This window comes from Callionymus lyra, chromosome 5 (assembly GCF_982586985.1).
Source record: "Callionymus lyra chromosome 5, fCalLyr1.hap1.1, whole genome shotgun sequence".
Taxonomy (NCBI): Eukaryota; Metazoa; Chordata; class Actinopteri; order Syngnathiformes; family Callionymidae; genus Callionymus; species Callionymus lyra.
Window position 1 is genome coordinate 30,191,731 of NC_141822.1, and position 22,950 is coordinate 30,214,680.

A 22,950-nucleotide genomic window follows, 5' to 3' on the forward strand; every position below is an offset into this window, starting at 1 on the left:
TGTTGTTGTTTTTTTTTGTTGCCTTTTTAATAACATGGAATTCTAAAGTGAAACCTTTAGAGAATTTAAGACCATTCTGGAAAGTGGAAACATATTCCCTGACTGCAACTGTTGTCATGTTGCTCAGCCAAGAGGCCTCGATCAAAAAGTCTCTTTCAACCAAGTCCTCTTCTTCAGCACCGCTTCTTCTCCTACTGCGCATGCTTCCAGGTGCGACATCTGCTCTGTGGAACCACAGGACGCAGAACTCGCTTCTCCTTTCTCTCCAAACCTCATCCGCACAAAGAATGAGGGTCGTTGCGTCGCTCTTGTGGCATACCTGACCTCATTCACATAAAGAATGAGAGTCATCTTGGCATGGACGGGACAAGAGACGACGTTCACGGGGGCCCGGGGGCCGGCGCCGTGCTGCCTGGACGGGAATCCTCCTCAGGAGTATCCAGGGATGGGTAGAAACAAAGTCATCCTCTTCAGAAGGATGAGCATTTCTAGACATGAAGCTTCATCATCGGGACTCGAGTTCCAGATCAACGTCCAGAGAGAGTGATCTCAGGAACCCAGTCGTTCAGACGCCTGCTCTCCTCACAGAACAGGTGCAGCTTCTCCAGAGCTGGATCTTCCCAGGAGCCCTCATCTTGGTTCTGTTGAGAGGAGAGGAGGAACTTTAGTGCACAGCATTCACAGAGTGATGACAATCCACACCCATGAGCGACACAAGAGTGTCCATCGTGAGACTTGGACGTACCGTGATGAGGACACAGTGGGCGTCTTCCAGTGGCGTAGACTTGTCTCCAACAAGCTCAGCCAGACGCTGAGAGTCGCTCACTCTCACGATGCTGATGTCGTTGTCGAAGCAGAAGGACTGGATGAGGGTGAAGTGGATCTGCAGAGCCACGTCACACTCGAACTCCTCGTCCACGGCCAGCACGCAGAAGGACACGCTGTCTGGGTCACTGTGGGGAGAAGAAGGTCACTCGGTCATTGAGCTGCTCCATCATTTAGTAAAGAGTCATCACTGTCAGCTTTCAATTCTTACCTGGTCATTATTTTAGCGCTCTCGTAGACTCCAACAGTGAGTCGGTCTTCTGCCTGAGCTCCGACCAAAGCTTCCTCAAGACACTTTCCAGGAGAAAACATGTTGCTGTCGATGAGACTAGAAATCCAAGGAAGAAGGTTTGTGCTGACCCCCAACCCAGAGCAGGCTTTATAGCCACACACGAGCTCTCTGATTGGCTGAGTTCACCACAATAGCAACAGAGTCCACAGACCCCCCTGACCCTGGGGGAAGCGTGCCACACGAGTCTTGAAAGAAGAGGAAAGCTTTGTTCCACAGACCAATGTACAGCTTCTTTGAAGAAATGGCACGTCCCCAACTTCCTCCATAGAAAGAAACATGGCTTTGATGGTCAGTGTGGAAATTATAATCCTGTCAATTCCATGTAGTGTAAACAAATCGACGTTTTGTGGTGAAGGGAGAAAAAACCAATAACTAATGTTTTTTTTTTCATTAATAGAAGAACAAACCTTTAGATTAACTTGCATTTCTATTGAACTGACTTTCCTATCTATGTGTAGGCCTGACAAATGTTTTTAAATTTTGTATTTATTTCATTAAAATATAAATTCTACTGATAAACAAAACTAGTACGATTGATGTTTTACCGTTTCAAGGATTACTAGTATCAACACCTCAGATCAGTCATATCATCATGAGTACCACCTACTGAATGCTTCTAGTTCATCTTTTTTTAATTGTAATATAACTTTAATTGACGGGCATTAAAATGTTACATCATTTGGATCCAAGTTGTTTTTTGAAATCAGTGCTATTTTCACCTTAAAGTCGTGCCATTTTTAGACATTCAGAAAAACCTAAGTATCAGGAAGTACGTGTTTGATCGCAATATTATCTTTAAGGTTTATTCCGTTCTTTTCTTTCCTTCAACTTCAGTAGTTCCCCTTTATAATTGTTAACATCCGTAATCTTTATTCCTTGTTAAACTATGGCATATTTTTTGTCAAGGTATCAACAAGAACATTAATCTACTTTGATTTGAGATAACCATCCGACGGGCCACATAAAGAGTTTGACACATGTGGTACAAACATACATCCCTGTTTATATAATTGCTTTTATTGTGACCCAGGTGTTGTTTTTAATAGAGCATATGTTTTTGTCTTTACCATCCCATAACAGACAACAGCCATCTGAGCAATAATTGATCCATTTATTTCAGGTTAGTTAGTTTAGTTTCTTAGTTAGTTTTATTGTTTAACACAAGTTAAGTGAAACACAACTGTGAAAGGTACAGGCTTGTACAGAGTTCCTCACCTGCCCAAATCAGACTCATGACATGGAGGCTAAACATTCAGCGAAAAAACAAACTAAGAAAAGAAATATGATAAAATATCAATCAGAAAAAACTACAACAACACATGTTATTCAGTAAAAAACAGTCACAAACCAGAAGAACAAAACATGAATCCAGATATATTTGTGATGTTAGAATGATAGTATTGTTTCCTTCAGTATCAAAATGTTCAAATCTCATGTATATATTAGAAATAATAGTATTTGTCTTCAATGAGTCAAATCTTTAACATACACAAATATAGGAAGAAAAAAATGTTAAATGCATCTCAGATTAATTGACTTGCACTGCGCCAAGTTGGCAGTTTTGCTGTTTAATTATTTATAGTTTCAACAGCTTCTACAAATATGATGTGTTACGTGGGTGTAAGATTAAGCTTAACAACTAATATCTAACTATATAATAATATAACTATATAAAGTAACTAACGAACTATATCTAATTCCTATAAAGACCAATAATGGCTGCCTTGGTGCTTGGTTCTGTTTTTCTATTGCTTATTTTGCAATGTTATCTTACTTCATTCTTTTATTCTGTACTGACACCAAAAAAAAAATCTACACTGGCAATAAAAGTTTCTTATTATGATTCTGATGGCAAATGTAGGGACTTTTTTTTCCTCTGCTTAGTGATTTAAGTGCAACTTGAGAGCACATTTGTAGCAGAAATGAACCATAAAAAAAGATATGAAAGTGTTTTTACATACTTTTTTTAATTGGTAATTAAGCGTTAAAAAGACTTACAAAATAAATGTTCCCATATTAATAGTGCAATATTTATAGTGCTAATCTGCATGTGTTCAATTAAGCCATCAAAGAGCAACAGCGTGTTTCTATTTTTGGCCAAACACGAAGCCAGGTTTGAAAGGATCTTCACTCCAGTCCTGGCTCCACAGCTGGCGATAATCCCAGGGGGGCCTGGAGGTGAGTTGCAGGAGCAGGTGGTGGCACACTCCACGCACTCCACGCACTCGAGACGCGTGTCATCTGCCAGCACTTTATCAGTGTGTGTCCGGCACAATGCAAGGCATCAGATAGCCGTCAGCTGCTGGGGAGGGACAGAGGGGGGCTTGGAAGGGGGGGGGGGTGTCTGACATTAACATATTCCTGCTTAGTTTGTGATGAAAATCCGGATTTTGATTCGTAGTTTCTAATCACACCAACTCTGGCAACACGCCGAGGAAAAGTAGCTTGAAGATTTTAGACTTTAGAGGATTTGATCTTTTTTTTTGCTCCACTTCCGCAGGTGTGACGTGAACACCTGCTGCTGCTGACGGCAGATGTGCGTCCATGAGCTCGTATCGATTTACAGCCTCGGGCCCCCGAGGACATATATCTGCGCTCGCGCTGGATGTGCGCTAAACTGCGCGTTTTTTTCTAGAGTTCCGCAGTCAGAACGTGAAAAAAACTAAAGTTGACAGAGAATACTTTAATTCGATTTGCATCCAGACTCAGACGAGAGGCGAGGATGTCAGCAGACGAGCGCAGGGTGTGCCCCCGGGGTCACCGGGTGACCTGTGTTCATAGAGAGAGTGAAGGAGGGGGGTCTCTGCTCTCCACAGCTCTCCATCTGCCGCAGCTTTCAATGGAACAATGGAGCTGAATGGAGCTTCTATCCATCACCAGAGCCGCTCCTCCTCTCCGCGCGCCCCTCCGTCGCCCCTCCTCAGCCCCGCAGCTGAGCCCGACAACCTGTTCCATGATAGTGCGTGATATTAAAACGTGCACTAGCTGTGGTGCACCTTTATATGCCAGAGAGTGCATGACATAACAAGTTGTATTTAATGTTGCGTTGCTTTACTATTTATTTGATCGTGTATTGTTGCTTTTATTAAAGCATTTTAATGCAACCATGCATGACATTATATTTAGATTATATTTATATTTATAGATGCATCCTTCAAATCTACAGCCAAGTTATTGCTTATACTTATGTTTACTCTCACAGAAAATAATTGCACAACATTTAACGTTATAAAGTAGAGTTGCGGGGTTTTAAACTTGTTTTATCTTTGGTTCCCTCGTGCATGCTGGGTCATAAATAATGTTTACTACTTTTTTCTTTTTTTTTACTGCGCGAGCTGCGCTCGTGCCACCTCTTATTTGGACTGACCCAAACTTGCATATGAATGGAGGTAAAACACAACAAAAAGCCTGCAGAGACGAGCAGCTGACGGAGGAGGTGAGGGGGGTTTAGGGGGGTGTAGGGGGGGTCTCGGCAGCAGATTGCGCAGCAAGTCTCGCATTCTGGCACGCGCAAGTCATTTGCATTTGTATGGTCAGCGTGAGAATGGAAACAATGAGCGCAGCCGCTAGTCCACAGATGGCATCATCCAGCCCTCTCTGCTGCTCAGGGGTCAGTCCGGGCTGGAGGGGGGATGGGGGTCCACTCTTACTGCTAGAAACCAAAACATTGATCGTTTTATTCCTACATTCGCTCTTAAATAAAGTAGATGGACATAAGAAGTGAGAGTCTAACTTGTGCACTGCATGGATTTATCGTGCGCGTCAAGTCGCTCGGTAAATGTTGACAACTTTATTCAAACATATTTTAAGTTGATTTAAGGAACAGCAACACTGACGTGTAAATCCATGCAGAAAATAAACATGCAAAACGCATTTTCTCTCAGAGTTCACTTTTATTTTTAACTATAAAACGTGTACTACTCTATTTTTAGATTCTGGTCCAGGACATAGAGAAGGGGGGGGGGGGGGTTTCTCAAAGACCCCCATCAATCTGCCACGAGTCAGAAGTGTGTGACAATACTATTAGCATATGAATGATGCTGCGAGCCTCAGCCAATCAGGAGAGCCGACGCGCAGCAGCCGGCGCACGACCACCGCCCTATAAAGAGCCTGAGTCCTGGTCCAGAGACACACTCCGCTCTTGGATCTGCTTGGAAACCTGTTCTTCGCTCCTGCTTGGAAAAACTCTTGCCCACCAAACTTCAAGATGACTTTCGAGGAGATCGTGAGCCAGAAGGCCGCCGAGCGCGCTCAGACCACCGGCAAGGCTCTGGAGGAGGTCCTGCTGACTGCCAAAGAGAACCAGTCCCTCACCGTGGGGGTCTACGAGAGCGCCAAAATCATGAACATGTAAGTTGATAGACCTTCTCAGAAACTCAAGTGACGTGTCTTAAGAGTTCGTTTTTGGATGGAGATCTAACCCACGCTTTCTCCCCACAGTGACCCAGACAGCGTGTCCTTCTGCGTGCTGGCCGTGGACGAGGAGTTCGAGTGTGACGTGGCTCTGCAGATCCACTTCACCCTCATCCAGTCCTTCTGCTTCGACAACGACATCAGCATCGTGAGAGTGAGCGACTCTCAGCGTCTGGCTGACCTCGTTGGAGACAAGTCAACGCCGCTGGAAGACGCCCACTGTGTCCTCATCACGGTATGTCCAAGTCTCACGATGGACACTCTTGTGTCGCTCATGTGTGTGGATTGTCATCACTCTGTGAATGCTGTGCACTAAAGTTCCTCCTCCCCTCTCAACAGAACCAAGATGAGGGCTCCTGGGAAGATCCAGCTCTGGAGAAGCTGCACCTGTTCTGTGAGGAGAGCAGGCGTCTGAACGACTGGGTTCCTGAGATCACTCTCTCTGGACGTTGATCTGGACCTCGAGTCCCGATGATGAAGCTTCATGTCTAGAAATGCTCATCCTTCTGAAGAGGATGACTCTGTTTCTACCCATCCCTGGATACTCCTGAGGAGGATTCCCGTCCAGGCAGCACGGCGCCGGCCCCCGGGCCCCCGTGAACGTCGTCTCTTGTCCCGTCCATGCCAAGATGACTCTCATTCTTTATGTGAATGAGGTCAGGTATGCCACGAGAGCGACGCAACGACCCTCATTCTTTGTGCGGATGAGGTTTGGAGAGAAAGGAGAAGCGAGTTCTGCGTCCTGTGGTTCCACAGAGCAGATGTCGCACCTTGACGCATGCGCAGTAGGAGAAGAAGCGGTGCTGAAGAAGAGGACTTGGTTGAAAGAGACTTTTTGATCGAGGCCTCTTGGCTGAGCAACATGACAACAGTTGCTTAAAATGTTTCTCACTTTCCAGAATGGTCTTAAATTCTCTAAAGGTTTCACTTTAGATTGCTATTGAATTCATAGGTTTAATCCTATACGAAGACATAAACGAATTAAAAACAACGTTATAGTGTTAGATAAATCTAAATTAAGGATATATAACACTTTTGTGAGAAATGTCAACTATTCTTATTGATTGATGAGATATGTGACGTCATTAAACGTGTCATGGAACTAATGGCTTGAATAAAAAAAAGAGAAGAATTGAACTCTTTGTTGTGATTTCTGTGCAAACGTGTGGCAGCTGCTGGGAGGAGTGGTCACACTGAACAAGAGTGAAACCCCTCGCTTGTCTGGGGGCGTCACTCCCCCCTCACTCATCTGCATGTGTATAGAGCAGCAGACAATAGTGAGGCTGCAGGCCTGTCAGCTCCTGCTCCACACACACACTCACAACACACACACACACTCACAATACACACACACACTCACAACACACACACACACACACACACACACTCACACACACACACACACACACACACACACACTCACAACACACACACACACACTATTGTCTGAGGGCAGATGTCTGCTGGGCCACGCCGCACCATCTGCCTCGTCACGCAGGTGGGAGTGGGTCAGGGCAGGGCGGAGGGGAGCTGGCTGGCTCTTTGTGCTGCTTTGTTTAGAAAGGGGGGAGAGAGTGGGCCCGGGTATCATCTGCTGCTCTCCATTGTGAGCTTCCAGCTGCTGTCTGGATCTTTGTTCGACTCCACTCCGAGGAGCTTAGTAAACAGTTGGCTGCACTTCTGCACACAAGTATTAGGAACCAGAAAAAACTTTATTGTCACATTTAATTTCATACAATAAAATAGCCAGCACCAGACGGGCAGTCACGTTAGAGTGAAATAACTTAAGTATTCAGACATTAAACGATCGTTTAAGTTTCTGTGGTTTACGCTCTAAGGCAGCAGGTAAACTACAAAACAATTTGAAATTTAGAATTTAATTCTAAAATAAATATTTAGAATAAATGTTTAAAATAAATGACAACGTCATCATTCAACCCGACATCGAGCGCATATACGGTCCTGCAGTCAACTCACGCTCCTCAGGGGGCGCCACTGTCACAAATGCAACTGACTTAAAACAACTAAAAATCCAGCACCTCAAGTGGCAGAGAGATGAACAGCAACCAGCTCATATAAGTCTCATTGAACACAAATATCACCGGTTATTCACCTCTGCAGTTATTACTTACTAGAATACACACATAAAAAATACATTTGAAAACAAGTCATTGAGTTTGTCTCATCACAAAAAAGATGCATTAACAGCATCTGCATGAAATAAACCGTGAAACATGAAACAAAAGACTGTAAAGCGCATCGTGCATCTCCCAAAACCCCTGGAGATTATTCAAATATATAAAACCCCCCACAAGGAAAGTATAAAAAGAATAAATGCGTCATCTCTTGATAAAGTTAGGTCTCAACATGAAAAGATTGTCCAGGTATCTATTCCTCCTGTAGAACAAAAACAATCATGGTTAAATTATGTCCTTCATGTCAGGCACTATTAGTTAAACTAAAGATTCACTGATCAACGGTTTTCTTCGGTGCAGTACACGTCGACTCCGAGATTCACACATGTGGTAAATGTCCCAAAAACGTAATCAGGAATCATTGTCTTATCTCAGGCTTCGCTGACACCACGTGTGTTGACTCATGAAAGCACACATAGCTTGGAGGTGTGTCTGAGGCCCCTGTATGCTCGCAGTCCTTCTCTCTTGGGGTCCCTCACCATCCCCCGCACCATCGGCAGGCTGTCGCAGCCCCTCCTCTTCTGAGCACGGTGTAAGAGGATTCGGTGTACGCCGGTGACAGGGTTCCGGCTGTCCTTCAGTTTATTGTTGAGGAGATGCTCAGGAGTGAACCCCAAATTTCTCAGACTGTTCCTGACGTCTTCTTCCAGCTCCTCGTCGTCCTCGTCCAGATAATCCCGCTCAGAGTCCAGCAGGTTCTGCAGTGGACTCATGGGTTCCAGAGGCCCTACGGACCAGGGAAACTCCACAGGTAACAGCCAATCACAGCCAAGCATCTGGTCGATGGCATAGCGGTCGCCCGGGACCGCCTTCAGGATGCCCTTGATAAGTCTCTGGCAGGGGCCGGGGACCCCCGGTGGGATGCTGTACACCCCCTCGATGATGCTGCGTCGAAGTTTGCCGATGGTTTCAGCCCGGAAGGGCATGGTGCCGGTCACCATGAAGTAGAGCAGCACCCCCATGGCCCACACGTCCACAGGTGGTCCCAGGTAGCACTCGTCCCTGAAGAGCTCGGGGGCAGCGTACGGTGGAGAGCCACAGAAAGTATCCAGTGCGAGGTTACGATTTGAAACCCGTGTGCTGAAGCCAAAATCTGCCACCTTGATGCACCCGCTGCTGGTGAACAGAACGTTTTCTGCCTTCAGGTCCCGGTGGATGATGTTCAGATGATGCTGGAAACACAGAAACACCAGCATGTCTCAATAAGGAATCACATGAGTCTCAACTGACCGACTCATGAGAGGAACACAGATCTGATTCATCAACTCACCATGTACTTGATTGCAGACAGAATCTGAGAAAAGATAATCTTGGCAGTGTTGTCTGACAGTTTCCCCTGATTGAACAGTCTGGTGTGCAGGTCTCCCCCACCTGCGAACTCCATCACCAGGTGAAGGCGACTCGGGGTCTCCACCACCTCGTACAGACGGACCACGTTGGGATGCTGCAGCATCTCCATGCTGGTGATCTCTCTGGAGAGCAGGCGCTGGGCTTGCGTGTCGAGCCGGGTCTTTTCCAAGATCTTCAAGGCTACTTTGTCTGCAGAGGATTAAATCGAAGGTCAAACAAAGTGAGCTCTTTTTGGGGTTTCAAATTGACCTCAAGCATCTGGTTTACAAGTCATACATAACACTTTCAACACAAATGATCAGCTTTTAAATAATGCACTGTCTTGTAGTACAGCCTCCTCGATGACTATACCGCCCGACCCTCTTGTGGTAGTACATCTGTTAGCCACTTGTCGCTTACTGAAACTTGGCTACTAAAGTGAAGAAATATTTCCAAACTTTGCTCTAAAGCAGATTTCACCAAATAACATGTACAGCCTGCAGGCATGCTCCCCCCCAAAAAAAGTGTCTGGATTATAGAGCTTAACTGAATAAAAGTTTGATAAACATTGTCACAACAAATAAACACAAATTGTACATAGAAACATTTACATTTTCTCTCCACATTCTTGTCACTGATGAATGTCACATAAGAATCTCTATTACTTTCTTCGACAGCCACATAAAAAATAATTAATAAAATCAAAGGTTTAGTCCTATCCTCTTTGTCCAAAGAAGGTTGGGACCCACCTTTTGGTGCATTACCGTCACCTCTTGTTCCAGAAACTATTGCATAACACCCAGAAAAAAATCCATAGAAAAGCTGCAGGTTTGGTACATGTTGTCAAAAGTAATAAGTTTCATTTTCAAATTGTAACATGTTTCGATGTCCATTTAATCTTACATTTCTAACTGTAACACAAGGAGGTGGGTTCCTGATGGCTTCTTCAGCATCTCACTCATCAATATAAAGTTCTTAAGATCCTAAATTTAGCCTACTGGCCGAACTCCCTGACCACTATGATTTAAATGGATTATAATCAAACACATTAACTCATAGTTTGATGGTAAATTAAGACATTAATGGGACAGAATCTTCACCAACCTTTGGTCAGTGCATGGAAAGCCAATTTCACTTTGGAGAAGGTCCCGTATCCAATTTCTCCCCGGACCTTGTAGAAGCCCACCCTGCGGCCGATGATGAGCTCCTTCACTGTCTTCTCATCCTTGCACAGGCTGGTGGTCAGCCTCTGTAGGGGGGTCAGACGCGTCGAGGCTTCTGACTCGTCTGAGTCCTGGTCAGCATCGGAACTGTCCGACAGGCTGTAGGTCCTGTGGTTGTGGGAGGTATGGACCTTCACCTGGTACTGACACCCAGGCATCTCCGTGGACAAAGTCATCTATAAAGAAACAACAACACTATTGTTTATATATCTGTTACTTGTACCTCAATTACAGATGGCATCTTGGATGGTCATCAATATTTCTTGTTTGTCTGAACGAGACGTTCAAAAACAAGGTATTATTCAAAGAGTAAATCTTTCTTACCGGGTTCATCAACCACAGTTCTTCATCCAAACTCAACAGTCCTGGTCAGTCGCCTTTACAGCACGAATTGGAATTAAAAAAACACTTGTCCTGCTCATGATAACAGTCCAACCTTCCAAGAACCTGCAGGGAAGAGCACAGTGGCTGCAGCTCTTCTGTCCCGTGTCCAGACCACACCTCCCACCTTGACGCCCCTGAGAAAGGATGGTGTCATGTACTTTAATCCAGTTGAAGAGAGCTGCGTCATGATCTCTTTAAAGTGATAACGTGATAGCAGAAATGTTGGTCAGAGAAGTAGACAACACAACAGATTGAGCTGATTGAAGCCAGAACTGATGACGGCTATGATTCAATTGTCTAAGATTCTTCAAATGAAAAGCCCTTGAGTTTGTATCCTGAGCATGTTAGTGAAGATCATGTATTGTTACATAACAGCATTAGTCAATGTCCTCCAGGAGATTAGTGAAGCCTCCTGTCATGCTGAGGAACACAGGTAAAGAGATTAGAGAGCTGCAGGTCATCTCTGACCACAGAAGAAACTCTGATCTAGCAAACACGTTTCACTGAACGAGTGGAATTCATCCTCGTTATTTATCAACCAGAAGAACAATCAATGTTAGGTTCCCTCTAGATGTCATGACTCCTGAACACAGCATTTCGCAGGTTTTCCTGATCCCTCGTACATTTTGTGTTTTCTTTTCATCCACCTTTTATTCTGAATTATCTTTAACTTTTGCAGTTTAGGCTTAAACCGATAAAGCCAAGTCATGAACAACAACAAAGGCTGAAGAAAGTCAATATAATCTACTGACAACAAATTTACTTAAAATAATAAAAAACGAACAAAAAAGTAGATGTGGCAGCCACTTGCAGTGTCTTTTTATGTTGTAGTTTGGTAACTAAGTTAAGGAAACCTTTTCAGCCATCGTTGTTATTTTGTTAAAATGTTTTTGTATGATGACCTTGATTGTCTACAACTCTTTAATGACTCAATTTAGGGTCTATCTTAAAATCTCCTATATGTCTGTGTACCCTCATTTCTTTACATGAACAAGTAGATGTCACTCAATCATGTTTCCTCACTTGAATATTTTCAAGTGCAACAGATACACACAACTGTCAGCACTGATACACAAAACATTTCAGCTCTTCTACTGACCTCTTCTAAGTCACTCAACAACCAAGATGACGCTGTGTTTGATTACAATCATGGAAAAAACGAGTTATTTGAGATAGAACTGAGGCTCATGTGGAAAAGGTCTCTTTCATTCTTTACACTGAAATAATGTCTCTTCTCACTGCCATCACTTCATTAATGTGTGCATTAACACACCGTTTGCTAAATGCATGGAACATGCTCTAAGGTTAAATTGTCCCTGGAAAATTATACAGATTAAATGTGGTAAGTAAATATATTTTATTTAGAGGAATAAATTAAATGTGTCAGCAAAGTTTTAATCTGGAGGGCAGCCACCACATTTTTAGCAATACAATTGCATGGATCGTAATACACTAGTACATATTATACTGCATCAAGTTTAGCACCTCTCAATTGACAAGTTCCAGTTCTTATAAATTGTAATACTTATCTTACATTCCGCCCATGACAACTGCACACAAAATCAGAAACACAAAAACCTATTTAAAATGTAGAAAGTGTTTTGTGTTAGCGTTGTCTGTGGCTACTTGGGAGTATGAATGGAGAGTAGAGTGAAGGACATTAAAGTGGAGGAATAAACTTTGGTTTCCTTTGCTGTGCATACTCAGCTTGAGAACCATATAGTTTTAAAATGTATATTTGGTAATTATGCAAAAGTACCTTGTGTAAACAGAGGTGATTTGTCGGTGTTTTAGAAGTTGTGCTAGTGTGAGACATTGTCTGTGATGCTTGACTTGTATGTGATTTGATATTTGTGCATTTTTATTCATAATCACACATTTTTGAATCAAGTCAAGCAGCTGCAGATCACAGTATATGTACATATCTGTAAAACTGTATTTGAGACACTTACTCTGCATTGAACATGTCAAACTTGATGTACAGATTTAACTGCCTTTCTCCTGTAAGGTTGTGGGTTCACTTCCAGTTTGATGATGGCTCAGAGTCTCTGTGACCCACTTGCCTGAAGTAGCTGGGATAGACTTCAGCCCCCCCCCCCCCCCACATCCCCAATGAGTAAATCGGTGGTACAGAATGAATGAATGAATAGACTACCTCAAGAGTTTACCTGTTGCAGTGCATTGCGGGCCTTCTACCAGGAGTTATGTTTGACATCCCTATATTCATTTATCTTTGGATATTTGGAGTGCACATACAGGTGTTTTTTTTTAAAGAAAAAAAACCCATGTCAGAGCATCGGACTTGCTGGATAGTTGGAATTCAGATGTTCATGTTAATATCATGATATTTAATGATGCAAGTGTTTAAACTAAGATAAAAAACAGGGATTATCCTTGTCAACCATTGTACAGAGACTAACTATAAGAGTGAAAATGTTGTTGAAGGAAAGGAATTTTAAAAGATTCGTACCTGCTTTCGTACAAGGCAAATATACATTTAGTTCGGCCCGTGCCCTCGGCTACTAAAGATCTCCTTCATAGAGGATTAATTATCCGACCAAACACACTAATCTGACAAGAAAGAGTTTATTACTTCAAACATGTCCAGCAGTTGTGGAGATGTTGATTGATTAAATTGGAACAAAGGTGAGAGTGTGCATCATTGAAGCACTGGGGATTAAGCTGCTCAATTTCTTGAACGGGACTGACGTCGTCTGAGTAGATTAGATTTAGACAAGAATAGCTTTAAACAGTCCTCTCTTCTCACCGGTTCCAACTAACATGCATACAAAGACAAGGGATTCTTAGAGGCCCTTTTCTTACTTGTAAAACATCATTGTAAAAGCTGTGATGAACAAACTACATTTTCTTCTTTTTACCACGAGAATCATGTACATCACCCAGACGCTCTTCCAGCTCTGTGATTCTCTGATGTAGAGCAACAATCTCTCGGTTCTTCTCCTCCTGGAAGAAGTTCAGTTTCTACAGAGACAGACGCACATGCACTTAATCCAATCATAACAACAACAATGTCACTTCACAAACTATACAGTTCATTTAAAACATATTTATTCTAAATTAAAATTGCTATTTGAATAGTATAATCAGAATGTTTTCAAATAAAGATGATATTGTCCACTACTGAATCAACTTTTAAAGTGACAATTCGCCCCAGATGACGTTTATTATCTTCATAACTATAATAATAAAAATAACATCATTGCAGCTACACTAGTCTTGGGGCAAATGTTGTTTTAGTAATCAATAATCCAAAACGAAATCCAAAACATCCTGTTCATCACCAGACTTCAATAATAATTATTCAATTCATAATTGAATAATTTCCCAAAGGAATTTCTCCATCAACACAGTTCTTCCCATCTATATGGTGAATGTTAACTATCATGTTGAACTCTGCATGTCTCCCTCTTCTGGTCACCTGGTCTACTACAGCTGAGTGAGCCGTCAGATACCGAACAGATCTGACACAGACTTCATACATGTATGTTAGATGCAGGTCTATTGAGGTGATGTGTTTTGTGCAAAGTTTTCGATGCATAATCATCTTCAATGTCTTGCTTTCCAAAGTTCCCTTCTGCTCACCTTTTTGTAAACACTCTGTGGGATGAGGTTGCCGGCTTGTTGTTTGTGCTGCTGTTTGGTCCATTGAGCCGCGTTCTGCATCCGAGCCAGCTTTGCACCAAACTGTGGGCGTACACAAGATGTTGGATGAAGCAAAAGTCAATCAATTAGAGCCACGCATGTCATCATTACTAGTACATTTACCTCCATCTGCAGTTTCATGAGTTCACTTTGCTTTTCTGTCTCCTGCTCTGTGATCTTCTTCTGCATGTCCTCCAGTTCAAGGTCTCTTTGCTCCAGCACCTTCTGCATCTCTTTCATTTTGGCTTCCACTGTCAAAGGAAATTGGTTGTTCTAGTCTACATCTGTGACAGTGCATCTGCTTCTAAAGAAGTTCTAACAATGTTCTGGGATGGATCCAATTGTGACCTGTGGTGGAAGACTCTTACACTGACTGTACAGGTCTTTGTGCGCCTGGTCCAGTTCTGCCCTGTACTGGTGTCTCAGCACATCCAGCTCGTTGTGGTGTCTCTCTTCTTCTGCCTTCATCTCATCCAGCAGCTGCTGGATCTCAGCCTGCCCATCCTTGTGACAATCCAAATCTCACAAGTCATAAACAGTACAGGCGGATGTTACTGATCTGCTGTTAAACATTGACTATAGATTTCATTTTCATTTTATTATATACATTTTCCTCAAAAAAACTGCAGTTTATAATTCTAACATAAGGTCCAAAACACAGAACTTCTCACCATGTCTGCTTTCTTCTTCTGCTGCTTCAGGTTCACCATATCATTTCTCAGCTTTGCATTTTCCACTGAACCCAAAACACATTTAATCAACCAGGGTACATTTTGTGTTTACAATTTCCCTGTCAATGTCAGAAGGACGACACAACATAAGATTTTGCTTAGATTGTAAGTTCTTTGTTAAAGGCTATGTTTAAGTGATGGTTTTAGATCAATTATATTGTCAGTACATTATTAGTTTCAGGCTGTTTACATTTAATTCATGTCTTTATTAATTGCAAGTAGTCTTGAATAAAACTGCACCCAAAAATTATTAATAAAATCAGTGATGACATTTCCACATCACTTGAACAAAATATCAACACATGTCCCATAATTATTTTTTTAATCACTTATTGGTGAACGTGGACTTATCTGACCTCTCAGGTTGCATTGCTCTTGAAGATTCTGCTGGAGGTTTTTAACAGATGAAAGTAGATCATCTCTTTCTGTAACAGATGTGAGAAAATGAACTGTCAGAGCTGGTTCTTTGAAGTGTGTGAATGTGTGCAAAATAATTGCTTAACTTTATTATCAACAACAAACAACACCAAATAATGCAATTTCATTTATTTAACAGTATCATAAATGCTAATGCGTTCTCATAAACACATCCACAACAAGATGAAATGTAAAAAAAATACATGACTCACCCTCAGTTATGCTTTTTTCCTTGTCCTGGTGAAATTTGACAAGACCCTCTGCCTCTTCCAGCATCATCTCCAACTGGCTGTTGCTGCTATGGACTTCTGCGATTTTCTGGAAAGGAAATACATTTCTCCTACTGAGTTTTACCTTTTTGACTGTAAAAAAAAGGGTCCAATTACTGCAATGATGTTTTAGCATTTTACATTTTAGCGGTAACGAGTAACTTTACAAAATTAAAACAAAAATAGTAAAAACTAGATGATCGATACCAAACCTGTTCGAGGAGAATGAAACTCGCCATGAACTTGTCCAGATTCAAACTGTTTAAAGCCATTTTCAAATTCAAACAAACATTTTTACCACACCTTGACTTTAAATATTAAGATTTGGAATATTTAGAATCGTCTTTGAAACGAGTAACTCTGGCTGTGAAGCAAATACAGAAACGATTAGCTGGCGTGACAGTTAGCAAACGTTAGCTTGAAATAAAACTTTATTGAAACGACAAACTGACAAAGTAGAAAAAAATAACAATACAATATATAAGTCATTTAGAAAAACGGTCTGAATCCCATATCCCATCTGAATCACATATAATATTCCATGGAATTATTTCATATAATTGATTAAACTGATATATTTGTTGATTAGCAAATAAGCTATTGAGATAATGATGATAGATTTGCAAATTATGAGGATAGCAACCTTTTGCAAAATATATTCGCTCTTTGTTTAAAAAATACAAAAAAAATATTTTAATAAAAGCCCATTAAAATTCCCTAATCTATATTGCTAATGTTATTCAACATACATACATAGAAGTAGATGCTACTATAAAAACAATATGATAAAATAAGCATGCGGATTAAAAACATTATTAAACTGAACATTTCTTTCTTTTATTTTGCATGTACAAACACACACATGATCACACACACACACACACACACACACACACACACACACACACACACACACACACACAGAGGCATGCACACACGCACACATGCACACACCCCGACTAATTTAAGGCACTTAATAAAACAAGCAAACAAATACGCTTTTAGTTAATGCAGTTGATCAAAAAACAATGTAACAACCATTGTAATAAATGAAAGTATATTAAGGTATCTAGTGTCCACAATGCTTACAGATCATATGTACAAAAAAACACTAGATGTGAAACTAAACGACAATCAAACTCAATATTCTGCAAAGTTCCTCAGCTTCCTAGGGTGTGATGCTTCCCAGCAGCTCAGGCGTCAGGTAAGTGTCTGGTGAAAAAACTGTCTTTAAGTTCATCATCAGTGGAGGAGGTGAATTTGCTGTCAGCAAAAGACTGGTTTGTCCCTGAATACTCTCCACTGTGGTGTATAGAGGAGGAGGGTTTTGTCCTCGACTGTAATCAGAAGAAGTCTCTCCACTTGTTTTACTCTCGACTGTTCTCTCCTTCAAACGTTCTTCTTCTGACGAAAGAAGAACTTTTCCGGAAACTTTCACCTCCTTCACTTGAGAGTACAGCAGCTCCTTCTCTCTCTGTCCCGGAGTCACTTCCCATGCTTGCTTGCATTGCTCAAGGGCCACTGACGTCTGCGTGTCATTGCTCAGGTCTGGATCTAACGCAGCAAAATGACCCTCGCTGTGGGTGTCAGGGTCACCGCCGCTGACCCGGCCTGAGTCAGCGTCCCTGCAGCTCAGCGATGGGTCTGTGATGCAGTCTGCATAGAGGTGTGCACAACTGTCCTCAAAGTCAACATCGATGAATTCCACCCAGGGGTCGTTGTCCAAGTCCGGCGTCATGTAAGGAGGTGCACTCATGATGCAGTTTAACTCTCTCAGCTTCCCTTTCTACCACAAAATGAAGAGAGAGAGATTATTTCTACGTTAACATCTGCTGTTTCATTTCTACTTCTCAACTAATAATACACAACATGAGGTCCAGAGCCACCTTGTGGCAGAGCAGCAAACTGCAGATTAACATCCATACCGTGACCAAAAGTAGTGTTTGAAAATGTTCGTCATCAGTGACCCTATGTGAACCACTAAAACCACTAAAGGTTATGGTATTCCTCTAGTTTGGCTGAATTTCTGACTAAAGCTGTCCACTTAAAACGTTTTTTTTGACGCTATCACTAGTAAAATGTTACTACCTTGAGTAGTTGTGAATCAATCCCCTTAATCTTTGGCCCAGGAACAGGAGGCAAGAGAAGATACATCAACCTTTGAGGAGGAAAAGACATTTAGTGTTACACACAGAAACTGGATCAATTATGAGTAACTTACTTTTCCTGCTGTGATATCATGATAAACATGAGCACCGCTACCAGACAGAAACTCCCTAATACAAGCAGAACCAGAACCGGGAACTTTGACACTTAGGAAAAGAAAATCAAAATAAGTTATTATTACTTTCTAATGACCAAAACTCTACTTCAGTGTGTGTTAACATTTACCTTGTGTCGGCACATGAATGAAAATGGAGTCACTGAATTCTCCAGATTCCTTTGCTCCAAGCATTTTGCAGCGAACCCGTATCTCATGATCAACATTGGTCTGTAGCCCAAATACGGACTTATGCGTGCTTCTTACTGGCGTCCCCTTTGAGGCAGGCGATAATAAAATTAGTATTTAAACTTTAGATCAGGGAACACACATGAACCATTAATGAACAAATGACTTCCTTATTGACTCTAAATATTAATAAAATAGAATGTAGAGTGTAACCATCCTAGGGTGTAATATAGTTGAGCTTCATATGTAATAAACAGATAAATGGAACATTAGAAAAAAATATGTAGTTCATTTTTATTACAGATTTTCAGTAAACAATAAAATGTTTAGGAGGTCACCTGATCAAACAACTATAGAAAATAATATATTAAGTATTTGATCAAAAACAAGCATTTAACTTTGAAAGCAGGCAAATTATTGTATTTATAGTCACAACACAACTCTTACATTTTTTTCAATTTCTTTAATATATTTATATTTATATATTTAATCAGGTGTCCTCCTGAACCCATTATTGTCTTGCATTAAATATATTCTGACCTATTTCCTTCAAGTTACCAGAAACTTGACGTGAAAAGAGCTGGAGAAGTCGACAGATTGTCCTTTCGACTGTGCTCATTTTACATTTCATAATGAGTTTCATAATGAACTCTATTAATCTGGCATTAATTAATCTAACATAGAAAATGTAAGATTAGACTCAGGCCATTTATAATAGAGATTATGAAAGGACATGACAGGCCATGTATGATTATAACATGGCCCAATGCTGCCTACAAGCCATGAGTTTGACAGAAAGTCACTCGGTTTGCATTATCATAGAAACCAGGACGGATATCAACAGCATCTTTAATTCTCAAATGTTTGTTCTTACCGCTTGCCACTCGCCGATGACATTTCGATACTGGACCTCGTACTGTAAAGTTATCCATCCCAACTCCACATCAGACGACAGAGGAGGCTTCCAGCTCACCATGATGTCGAAGTAATTGCTCGTCAAGCTCATGTTCAGAAGGGTCCAGTTCAGAGCAATGGGTGGATCTGGTTGGACTGAAAAGATACAGCAGTTTCATATTCACTCTCTTTAGGGTTAATGTTCAGAAACTACTTTTTATGGAGCACATGGAAGCTAAAACCAAGTTGATTTCTACAAAAATATTAAATCAAATATTATTGTATGGTTCATACGCTGCATGTAAATTGTTACTATACAAGTTCCTTAGAATTGTGTGCCGTTCGTATTATAACATCTTAATTTCAACTGTTTTTGCATAGAAAACAGTTTTTTTGTTTCATCCAAACCATCACTCACCGATGTCTTCAACATGGAAGAGCTTCTCATCGTACAGCACAGTCTGGTCTCCTGAGCGGAGCTGGACAGTGTAGCGTGTCCACACGGACGTGTGGTTTTCATTGAAGAAGCACTCGTGAGGATGATCCGTGCTGTAGTGAGGACACTCTGTCCAGTTAGTCCGAGGATCATGGGCGGATCTGGACATATTTAGGAGATTTTAATCCACTCGGTGTCTTGGAAAACTTGGGTTTATGTTTCCAAACACCCTCACACTCTGACCTCCATATAAGTAAGTAAGGAAGTAAGTATTTTATATTGATAGAGTGCTTTTCCAGACCAGGGTCACAAAGCGCTTAAACAATCAAAAACAATACTTAATCAAATATAAACTTAAAAGGTCAAGATAACACAGAGAACAACACAGGAGTTCCAGAAAATGGAACCACATTCTCTTTTCTTCCTTCCACACTAAACCATACAGTTTTATAGTTTCATTCTTCTACTCACTTTCTGTTTAAATAGAACAAACGAAGGTCTGCCTGCTCCATGTCATTTTGGTAGGAGCCGACTTTCCATCTGCAGCGGAAAGTCTCCATGTTTTTGGACACGCAGCCAGTGAGGTGTGGGAGAACTGGAGGGAAATACATCACACACTATGTAAATTAAAACACACCGTTCTGACAGACTAGCTGAAGGGCAAACAACTCCCTTTTCCTAGAAGAGACTTTAAAAGCGTTTCACTGAAATCTGCAGCTGCGGTGACTCATTGGCCACACGCATCTACAAAATAAATGTTTCAAAGAAAACATGGGTGTTTTTTTTAAAGAACTGAACGTGCACTAACTTGATCAGTGAAAGATTTGTCTTGTTTAAATTTTTTATTTTTAAACGACAAAGTAACTATTCCACTGATTGACAGCACAAAATAATATTTTCCGTACACGTTGACGGATAAAGAACATACCTTCGCTCACAGTTGGTTTCATTACTTCAGTTGTGGACTCGTGACAGCAGAGGAGCAGCAACATGAGGCAGATCTGAGGAAAGAAAATTATTAAATGACCCACAGACCTGGCAAATAGTGTCTCTCTGTACGTCACACCGTCTACTTGTCTAGTCCCAACTACATTGTTATTGATTGTTATGTGCGTTTAACCAAATTAAAGTACTGGAAATAGACGTGATTATCTCGTGTGTTTCTACAGGGAGCACAGATGGTGGAATGGATGTCCCACAGCCGGTCATGTTTGTGTTGAATTGAATTGCATTTCCTGTTAATGCAGAACATCCTTCCCACATTTGAGCCTGAAGGCAGGAAAACATGCTTGAAAAAAAATTGTACATATGTTGCCCGTCGGTCGGATTCGTATCAAGAGGCCATTTGAACTGTGATGTTTTAATCTTTAAGATTGAATACAAACCTTTTTTTTTTTGTTTATTAACAAACCATCACCAGTATAAATAGACCGCAAAAAAACACAATCACAGGATCTGATAGTGTTGTGTTCATCCAGTGGTAAGTTATCCATTGACTAGCAACAGTTTTTCACCAATAGAAAGTTTAAGCTTACTGGTTGTGGAACATAAAATACTGGACCTGATAGAACCAGAGCTGCACAGTCTTTATTTGTAGGCGTTTTAGCATGTAATCCTTGCATCATTTTATAAAGACAAAACACCTCTTGTTGACTGCGTCTGATTAAAAGTCAGTCTAATAACCCCAGGAAACAGTGGTAGTTACCAAACAATGCAATCACCTAGTATTTTAAATATTCTAAATGTTTTTTTATTCTAATCCTCTTAGTTTTGACCAGAAAACATGTATACATATATGAAGTGAAGAAACACTAGAGTAGGAATGTGGAAGCCAAGGTCTTGTCAATCTACCATCTTCTCTGTTAAATCAGGACACTTGTATAATATATATAGAAGTATATAATTTTCTTATTGACATAAACCCCCGGGAGAAAATCTTGTGGCCCCAGAACCTTCTCTCCAGCGTACTGTCCTGCTCCCTGACCACTGGGAGCTCATCTTTCAGGTTCAAACATGGTCCGAGTAGTAAACATTCGTGGAAGAGTATTTTTAAACATACGGGTCATGACACGCTCGGTTTCATTAAACCATCATCATCGTCATATATGTTCATATATATCGTTCAACGAGCCGCTGGTTCACTGTGACACACAAGTGTCCACCAAAAAGGAATGTCCACATTCCTGCCGCTCCCGAGCAGCCAGGCAGGAAGGAAACACGAAGATTTGCTTTCACACGAGGAAGATAGAACACACTGACCTGCAGACAAGCTCGCGACATGATCGCAGGTTGTTATCCACGTCTTCAGTGGAAGAGTTTCCAAAGTCTTCTCTCTTTTTTCGCTGTCGAAGAACATGTGAGCGAGTAGTGGAGCCGAGCGCCCCCTGTCGGTCGAGTTCAGAGTAACGTCAACAACATGACGTTTCCAGGAACTGTAAACGAGAGCGAGGGGGAGAGAAAGAGGGAGGCTGACCCTGAGGAGGGATTCCACTCTTCTTACACGAGATCACGTTTCGACCTGCTTACTTTTAGTTTTTATTATGTTATGTCTTCAACTTTTAATCATTGTGTTCAAATCTTTTAAGTTCTCACCGGGAATTCAACATTCAAATCTATATAAGAAAATAAGTTTAATTAATTAATCAGAATTGTATTATATTATAAAAACTGTTTGAAATACAACTTGTTGCAGCACAAGTTACAATAGTTGTTGTCTTGTTTGCTCTGTTCTCTTTACTCTCCACACAAGGATGTTTGCTCGCGTGCAGTCATGCAGTCAAACTCTGGGACACTTTATAACCTGTCCTCCGTGACCCTCTCCCCCTCTTCAGATCGAAACTCACCTGTTCCGCTCTGCACCCCTCTCTTAACACCATTCTTTTGCTGTCACCATATTTTGTTCTGTTCTTTTCATGTTACAGCCTTTTTTTATATGATGCAGGTTTATTGTATTCAGTGATTTTATAATACTACATGATTGTATTATATGCAGTGCGTTTTCAAGGTTTTCTCTAGTAATGTGAGGCAACCTGGATATCTTTGAAAGGTGTTTTTAAATTAAATACTTTTATCATGTGCAAATAGATAACACTTTTAACAGGATAACAGTTAAAATATTTTTATAGGGCTGAACGATGCATTACATTTTCTACACTGGTGCTTAAATATTAAACTAAACCACTTTTTCTCCGCTCACTACTGGCACTGGACTTTGACCGTCACAGGCCTTTTTTCTTGCACTCGATCGCTGACACTGTTGCCCAACATGTGGCGTCAGGACTGCAGATGCAAATGCAAAACTGTGTGTGTTCAAGCTTGTACTTTGATCCAATTGAAAAAAAACAAAAAACTGTGGATCAGATAAAGTAAACAATCACGCTATCACAAAACCCAAAGTTCCCAAAGCTGACTCCATGTTTCCGGTCATCTG

The 22,950-nt window shown here is 41.3% G+C and overlaps 5 protein-coding genes across 5 annotated transcripts; 1 reads left to right on the forward strand and 4 right to left on the reverse strand.

Moving 5' to 3' along the window:
- Positions 1 to 2: 2 nt before the first annotated feature.
- LOC148080263 (growth arrest and DNA damage-inducible protein GADD45 gamma-like) lies at positions 3 to 1,172 on the reverse strand. The gene is made up of 3 exons (XM_087791884.1): positions 1,037 to 1,172; positions 746 to 953; positions 3 to 641 (listed from the first exon to the last, which is right to left on the reverse strand). The coding sequence occupies exons 1-3, from the start codon at positions 1,135 to 1,137 to the stop codon at positions 528 to 530; spliced, it is 423 nt and encodes a 140-aa protein (XP_087648010.1). The 5' UTR covers positions 1,138 to 1,172; the 3' UTR covers positions 3 to 527.
- A 4,124-nt stretch (positions 1,173 to 5,296) lies between these two features.
- LOC148080264 (growth arrest and DNA damage-inducible protein GADD45 gamma-like) lies at positions 5,297 to 6,475 on the forward strand. Its single transcript, XM_087792632.1, has 3 exons — positions 5,297 to 5,467; positions 5,558 to 5,765; positions 5,870 to 6,475. The coding sequence occupies exons 1-3, from the start codon at positions 5,325 to 5,327 to the stop codon at positions 5,981 to 5,983; spliced, it is 465 nt and encodes a 154-aa protein (XP_087648758.1). The 5' UTR covers positions 5,297 to 5,324; the 3' UTR covers positions 5,984 to 6,475.
- Positions 6,476 to 7,299: 824 nt separating this feature from the next.
- On the reverse strand, positions 7,300 to 11,587 carry nim1kb (NIM1 serine/threonine protein kinase). The gene is made up of 4 exons (XM_087791883.1): positions 10,602 to 11,587; positions 10,159 to 10,453; positions 8,996 to 9,264; positions 7,300 to 8,897 (listed from the first exon to the last, which is right to left on the reverse strand). Exons 1-4 carry the CDS (start codon positions 10,608 to 10,610, stop codon positions 8,127 to 8,129), a joined length of 1,344 nt encoding a protein of 447 aa, XP_087648009.1. The 5' UTR covers positions 10,611 to 11,587; the 3' UTR covers positions 7,300 to 8,126.
- A 1,231-nt stretch (positions 11,588 to 12,818) lies between these two features.
- ccdc152 (coiled-coil domain containing 152) lies at positions 12,819 to 16,116 on the reverse strand. Its single transcript, XM_087791889.1, has 8 exons — positions 15,954 to 16,116; positions 15,685 to 15,790; positions 15,412 to 15,480; positions 14,996 to 15,060; positions 14,693 to 14,828; positions 14,448 to 14,575; positions 14,265 to 14,366; positions 12,819 to 13,643 (listed from the first exon to the last, which is right to left on the reverse strand). The coding sequence occupies exons 1-8, from the start codon at positions 16,011 to 16,013 to the stop codon at positions 13,521 to 13,523; spliced, it is 789 nt and encodes a 262-aa protein (XP_087648015.1). The 5' UTR covers positions 16,014 to 16,116; the 3' UTR covers positions 12,819 to 13,520.
- A 38-nt stretch (positions 16,117 to 16,154) lies between these two features.
- ghrb (growth hormone receptor b) lies at positions 16,155 to 21,904 on the reverse strand. The gene is made up of 9 exons (XM_087791885.1): positions 21,780 to 21,904; positions 20,449 to 20,521; positions 19,992 to 20,115; positions 19,503 to 19,681; positions 19,065 to 19,240; positions 18,133 to 18,277; positions 17,963 to 18,053; positions 17,830 to 17,899; positions 16,155 to 17,527 (listed from the first exon to the last, which is right to left on the reverse strand). Exons 1-9 carry the CDS (start codon positions 21,798 to 21,800, stop codon positions 16,910 to 16,912), a joined length of 1,497 nt encoding a protein of 498 aa, XP_087648011.1. The 5' UTR covers positions 21,801 to 21,904; the 3' UTR covers positions 16,155 to 16,909.
- Between the last annotated feature and the right edge of the window lie 1,046 nt (positions 21,905 to 22,950).

Bases quoted from the DNA above. Each gene is read 5' to 3' on its own strand.
- LOC148080263 (XM_087791884.1), bottom strand. From the start codon at position 1,137: ATGTTTTCTCCTGGAAAGTGTCTTGAGGAAGCTTTGGTCGGAGCTCAG. The intron at 954-1,036 runs GTAAGAATTGAA...TTCTCCCCACAG, and splicing joins AGCGCTAAAATAATGACCAG to TGACCCAGACAGCGTGTCCT. The intron at 642-745 runs GTACGTCCAAGT...TCCTCTCAACAG, and splicing joins CCCACTGTGTCCTCATCACG to AACCAAGATGAGGGCTCCTG.
- LOC148080264 (XM_087792632.1), top strand. From the start codon at position 5,325: ATGACTTTCGAGGAGATCGTGAGCCAGAAGGCCGCCGAGCGCGCTCAG. The intron at 5,468-5,557 runs GTAAGTTGATAG...TTCTCCCCACAG, and splicing joins AGCGCCAAAATCATGAACAT to TGACCCAGACAGCGTGTCCT. The intron at 5,766-5,869 runs GTATGTCCAAGT...CCCTCTCAACAG, and splicing joins CCCACTGTGTCCTCATCACG to AACCAAGATGAGGGCTCCTG.
- nim1kb (XM_087791883.1), bottom strand. The intron at 9,265-10,158 runs GTTGGTGAAGAT...AATCCTCTGCAG, and splicing joins TTTCCATGCACTGACCAAAG to ACAAAGTAGCCTTGAAGATC. The intron at 8,898-8,995 runs GTGAGTTGATGA...CTGTGTTTCCAG, and splicing joins TGTCTGCAATCAAGTACATG to CATCATCTGAACATCATCCA.
- ccdc152 (XM_087791889.1), bottom strand. From the start codon at position 16,013: ATGGCTTTAAACAGTTTGAATCTGGACAAGTTCATGGCGAGTTTCATT. The intron at 15,791-15,953 runs GTTTGGTATCGA...TTTCCTTTCCAG, and splicing joins GTTTCATTCTCCTCGAACAG to AAAATCGCAGAAGTCCATAG. The intron at 15,061-15,411 runs GTCAGATAAGTC...TTTTGGGTTCAG, and splicing joins AGAGCAATGCAACCTGAGAG to TGGAAAATGCAAAGCTGAGA.
- ghrb (XM_087791885.1), bottom strand. From the start codon at position 21,800: ATGTCGCGAGCTTGTCTGCAG. The intron at 20,116-20,448 runs GTATGTTCTTTA...ATTTCCCTCCAG, and splicing joins GAAACCAACTGTGAGCGAAG to TTCTCCCACACCTCACTGGC. The intron at 18,054-18,132 runs GTAAATGTTAAC...TCTTTTCCTAAG, and splicing joins CATTCATGTGCCGACACAAG to TGTCAAAGTTCCCGGTTCTG.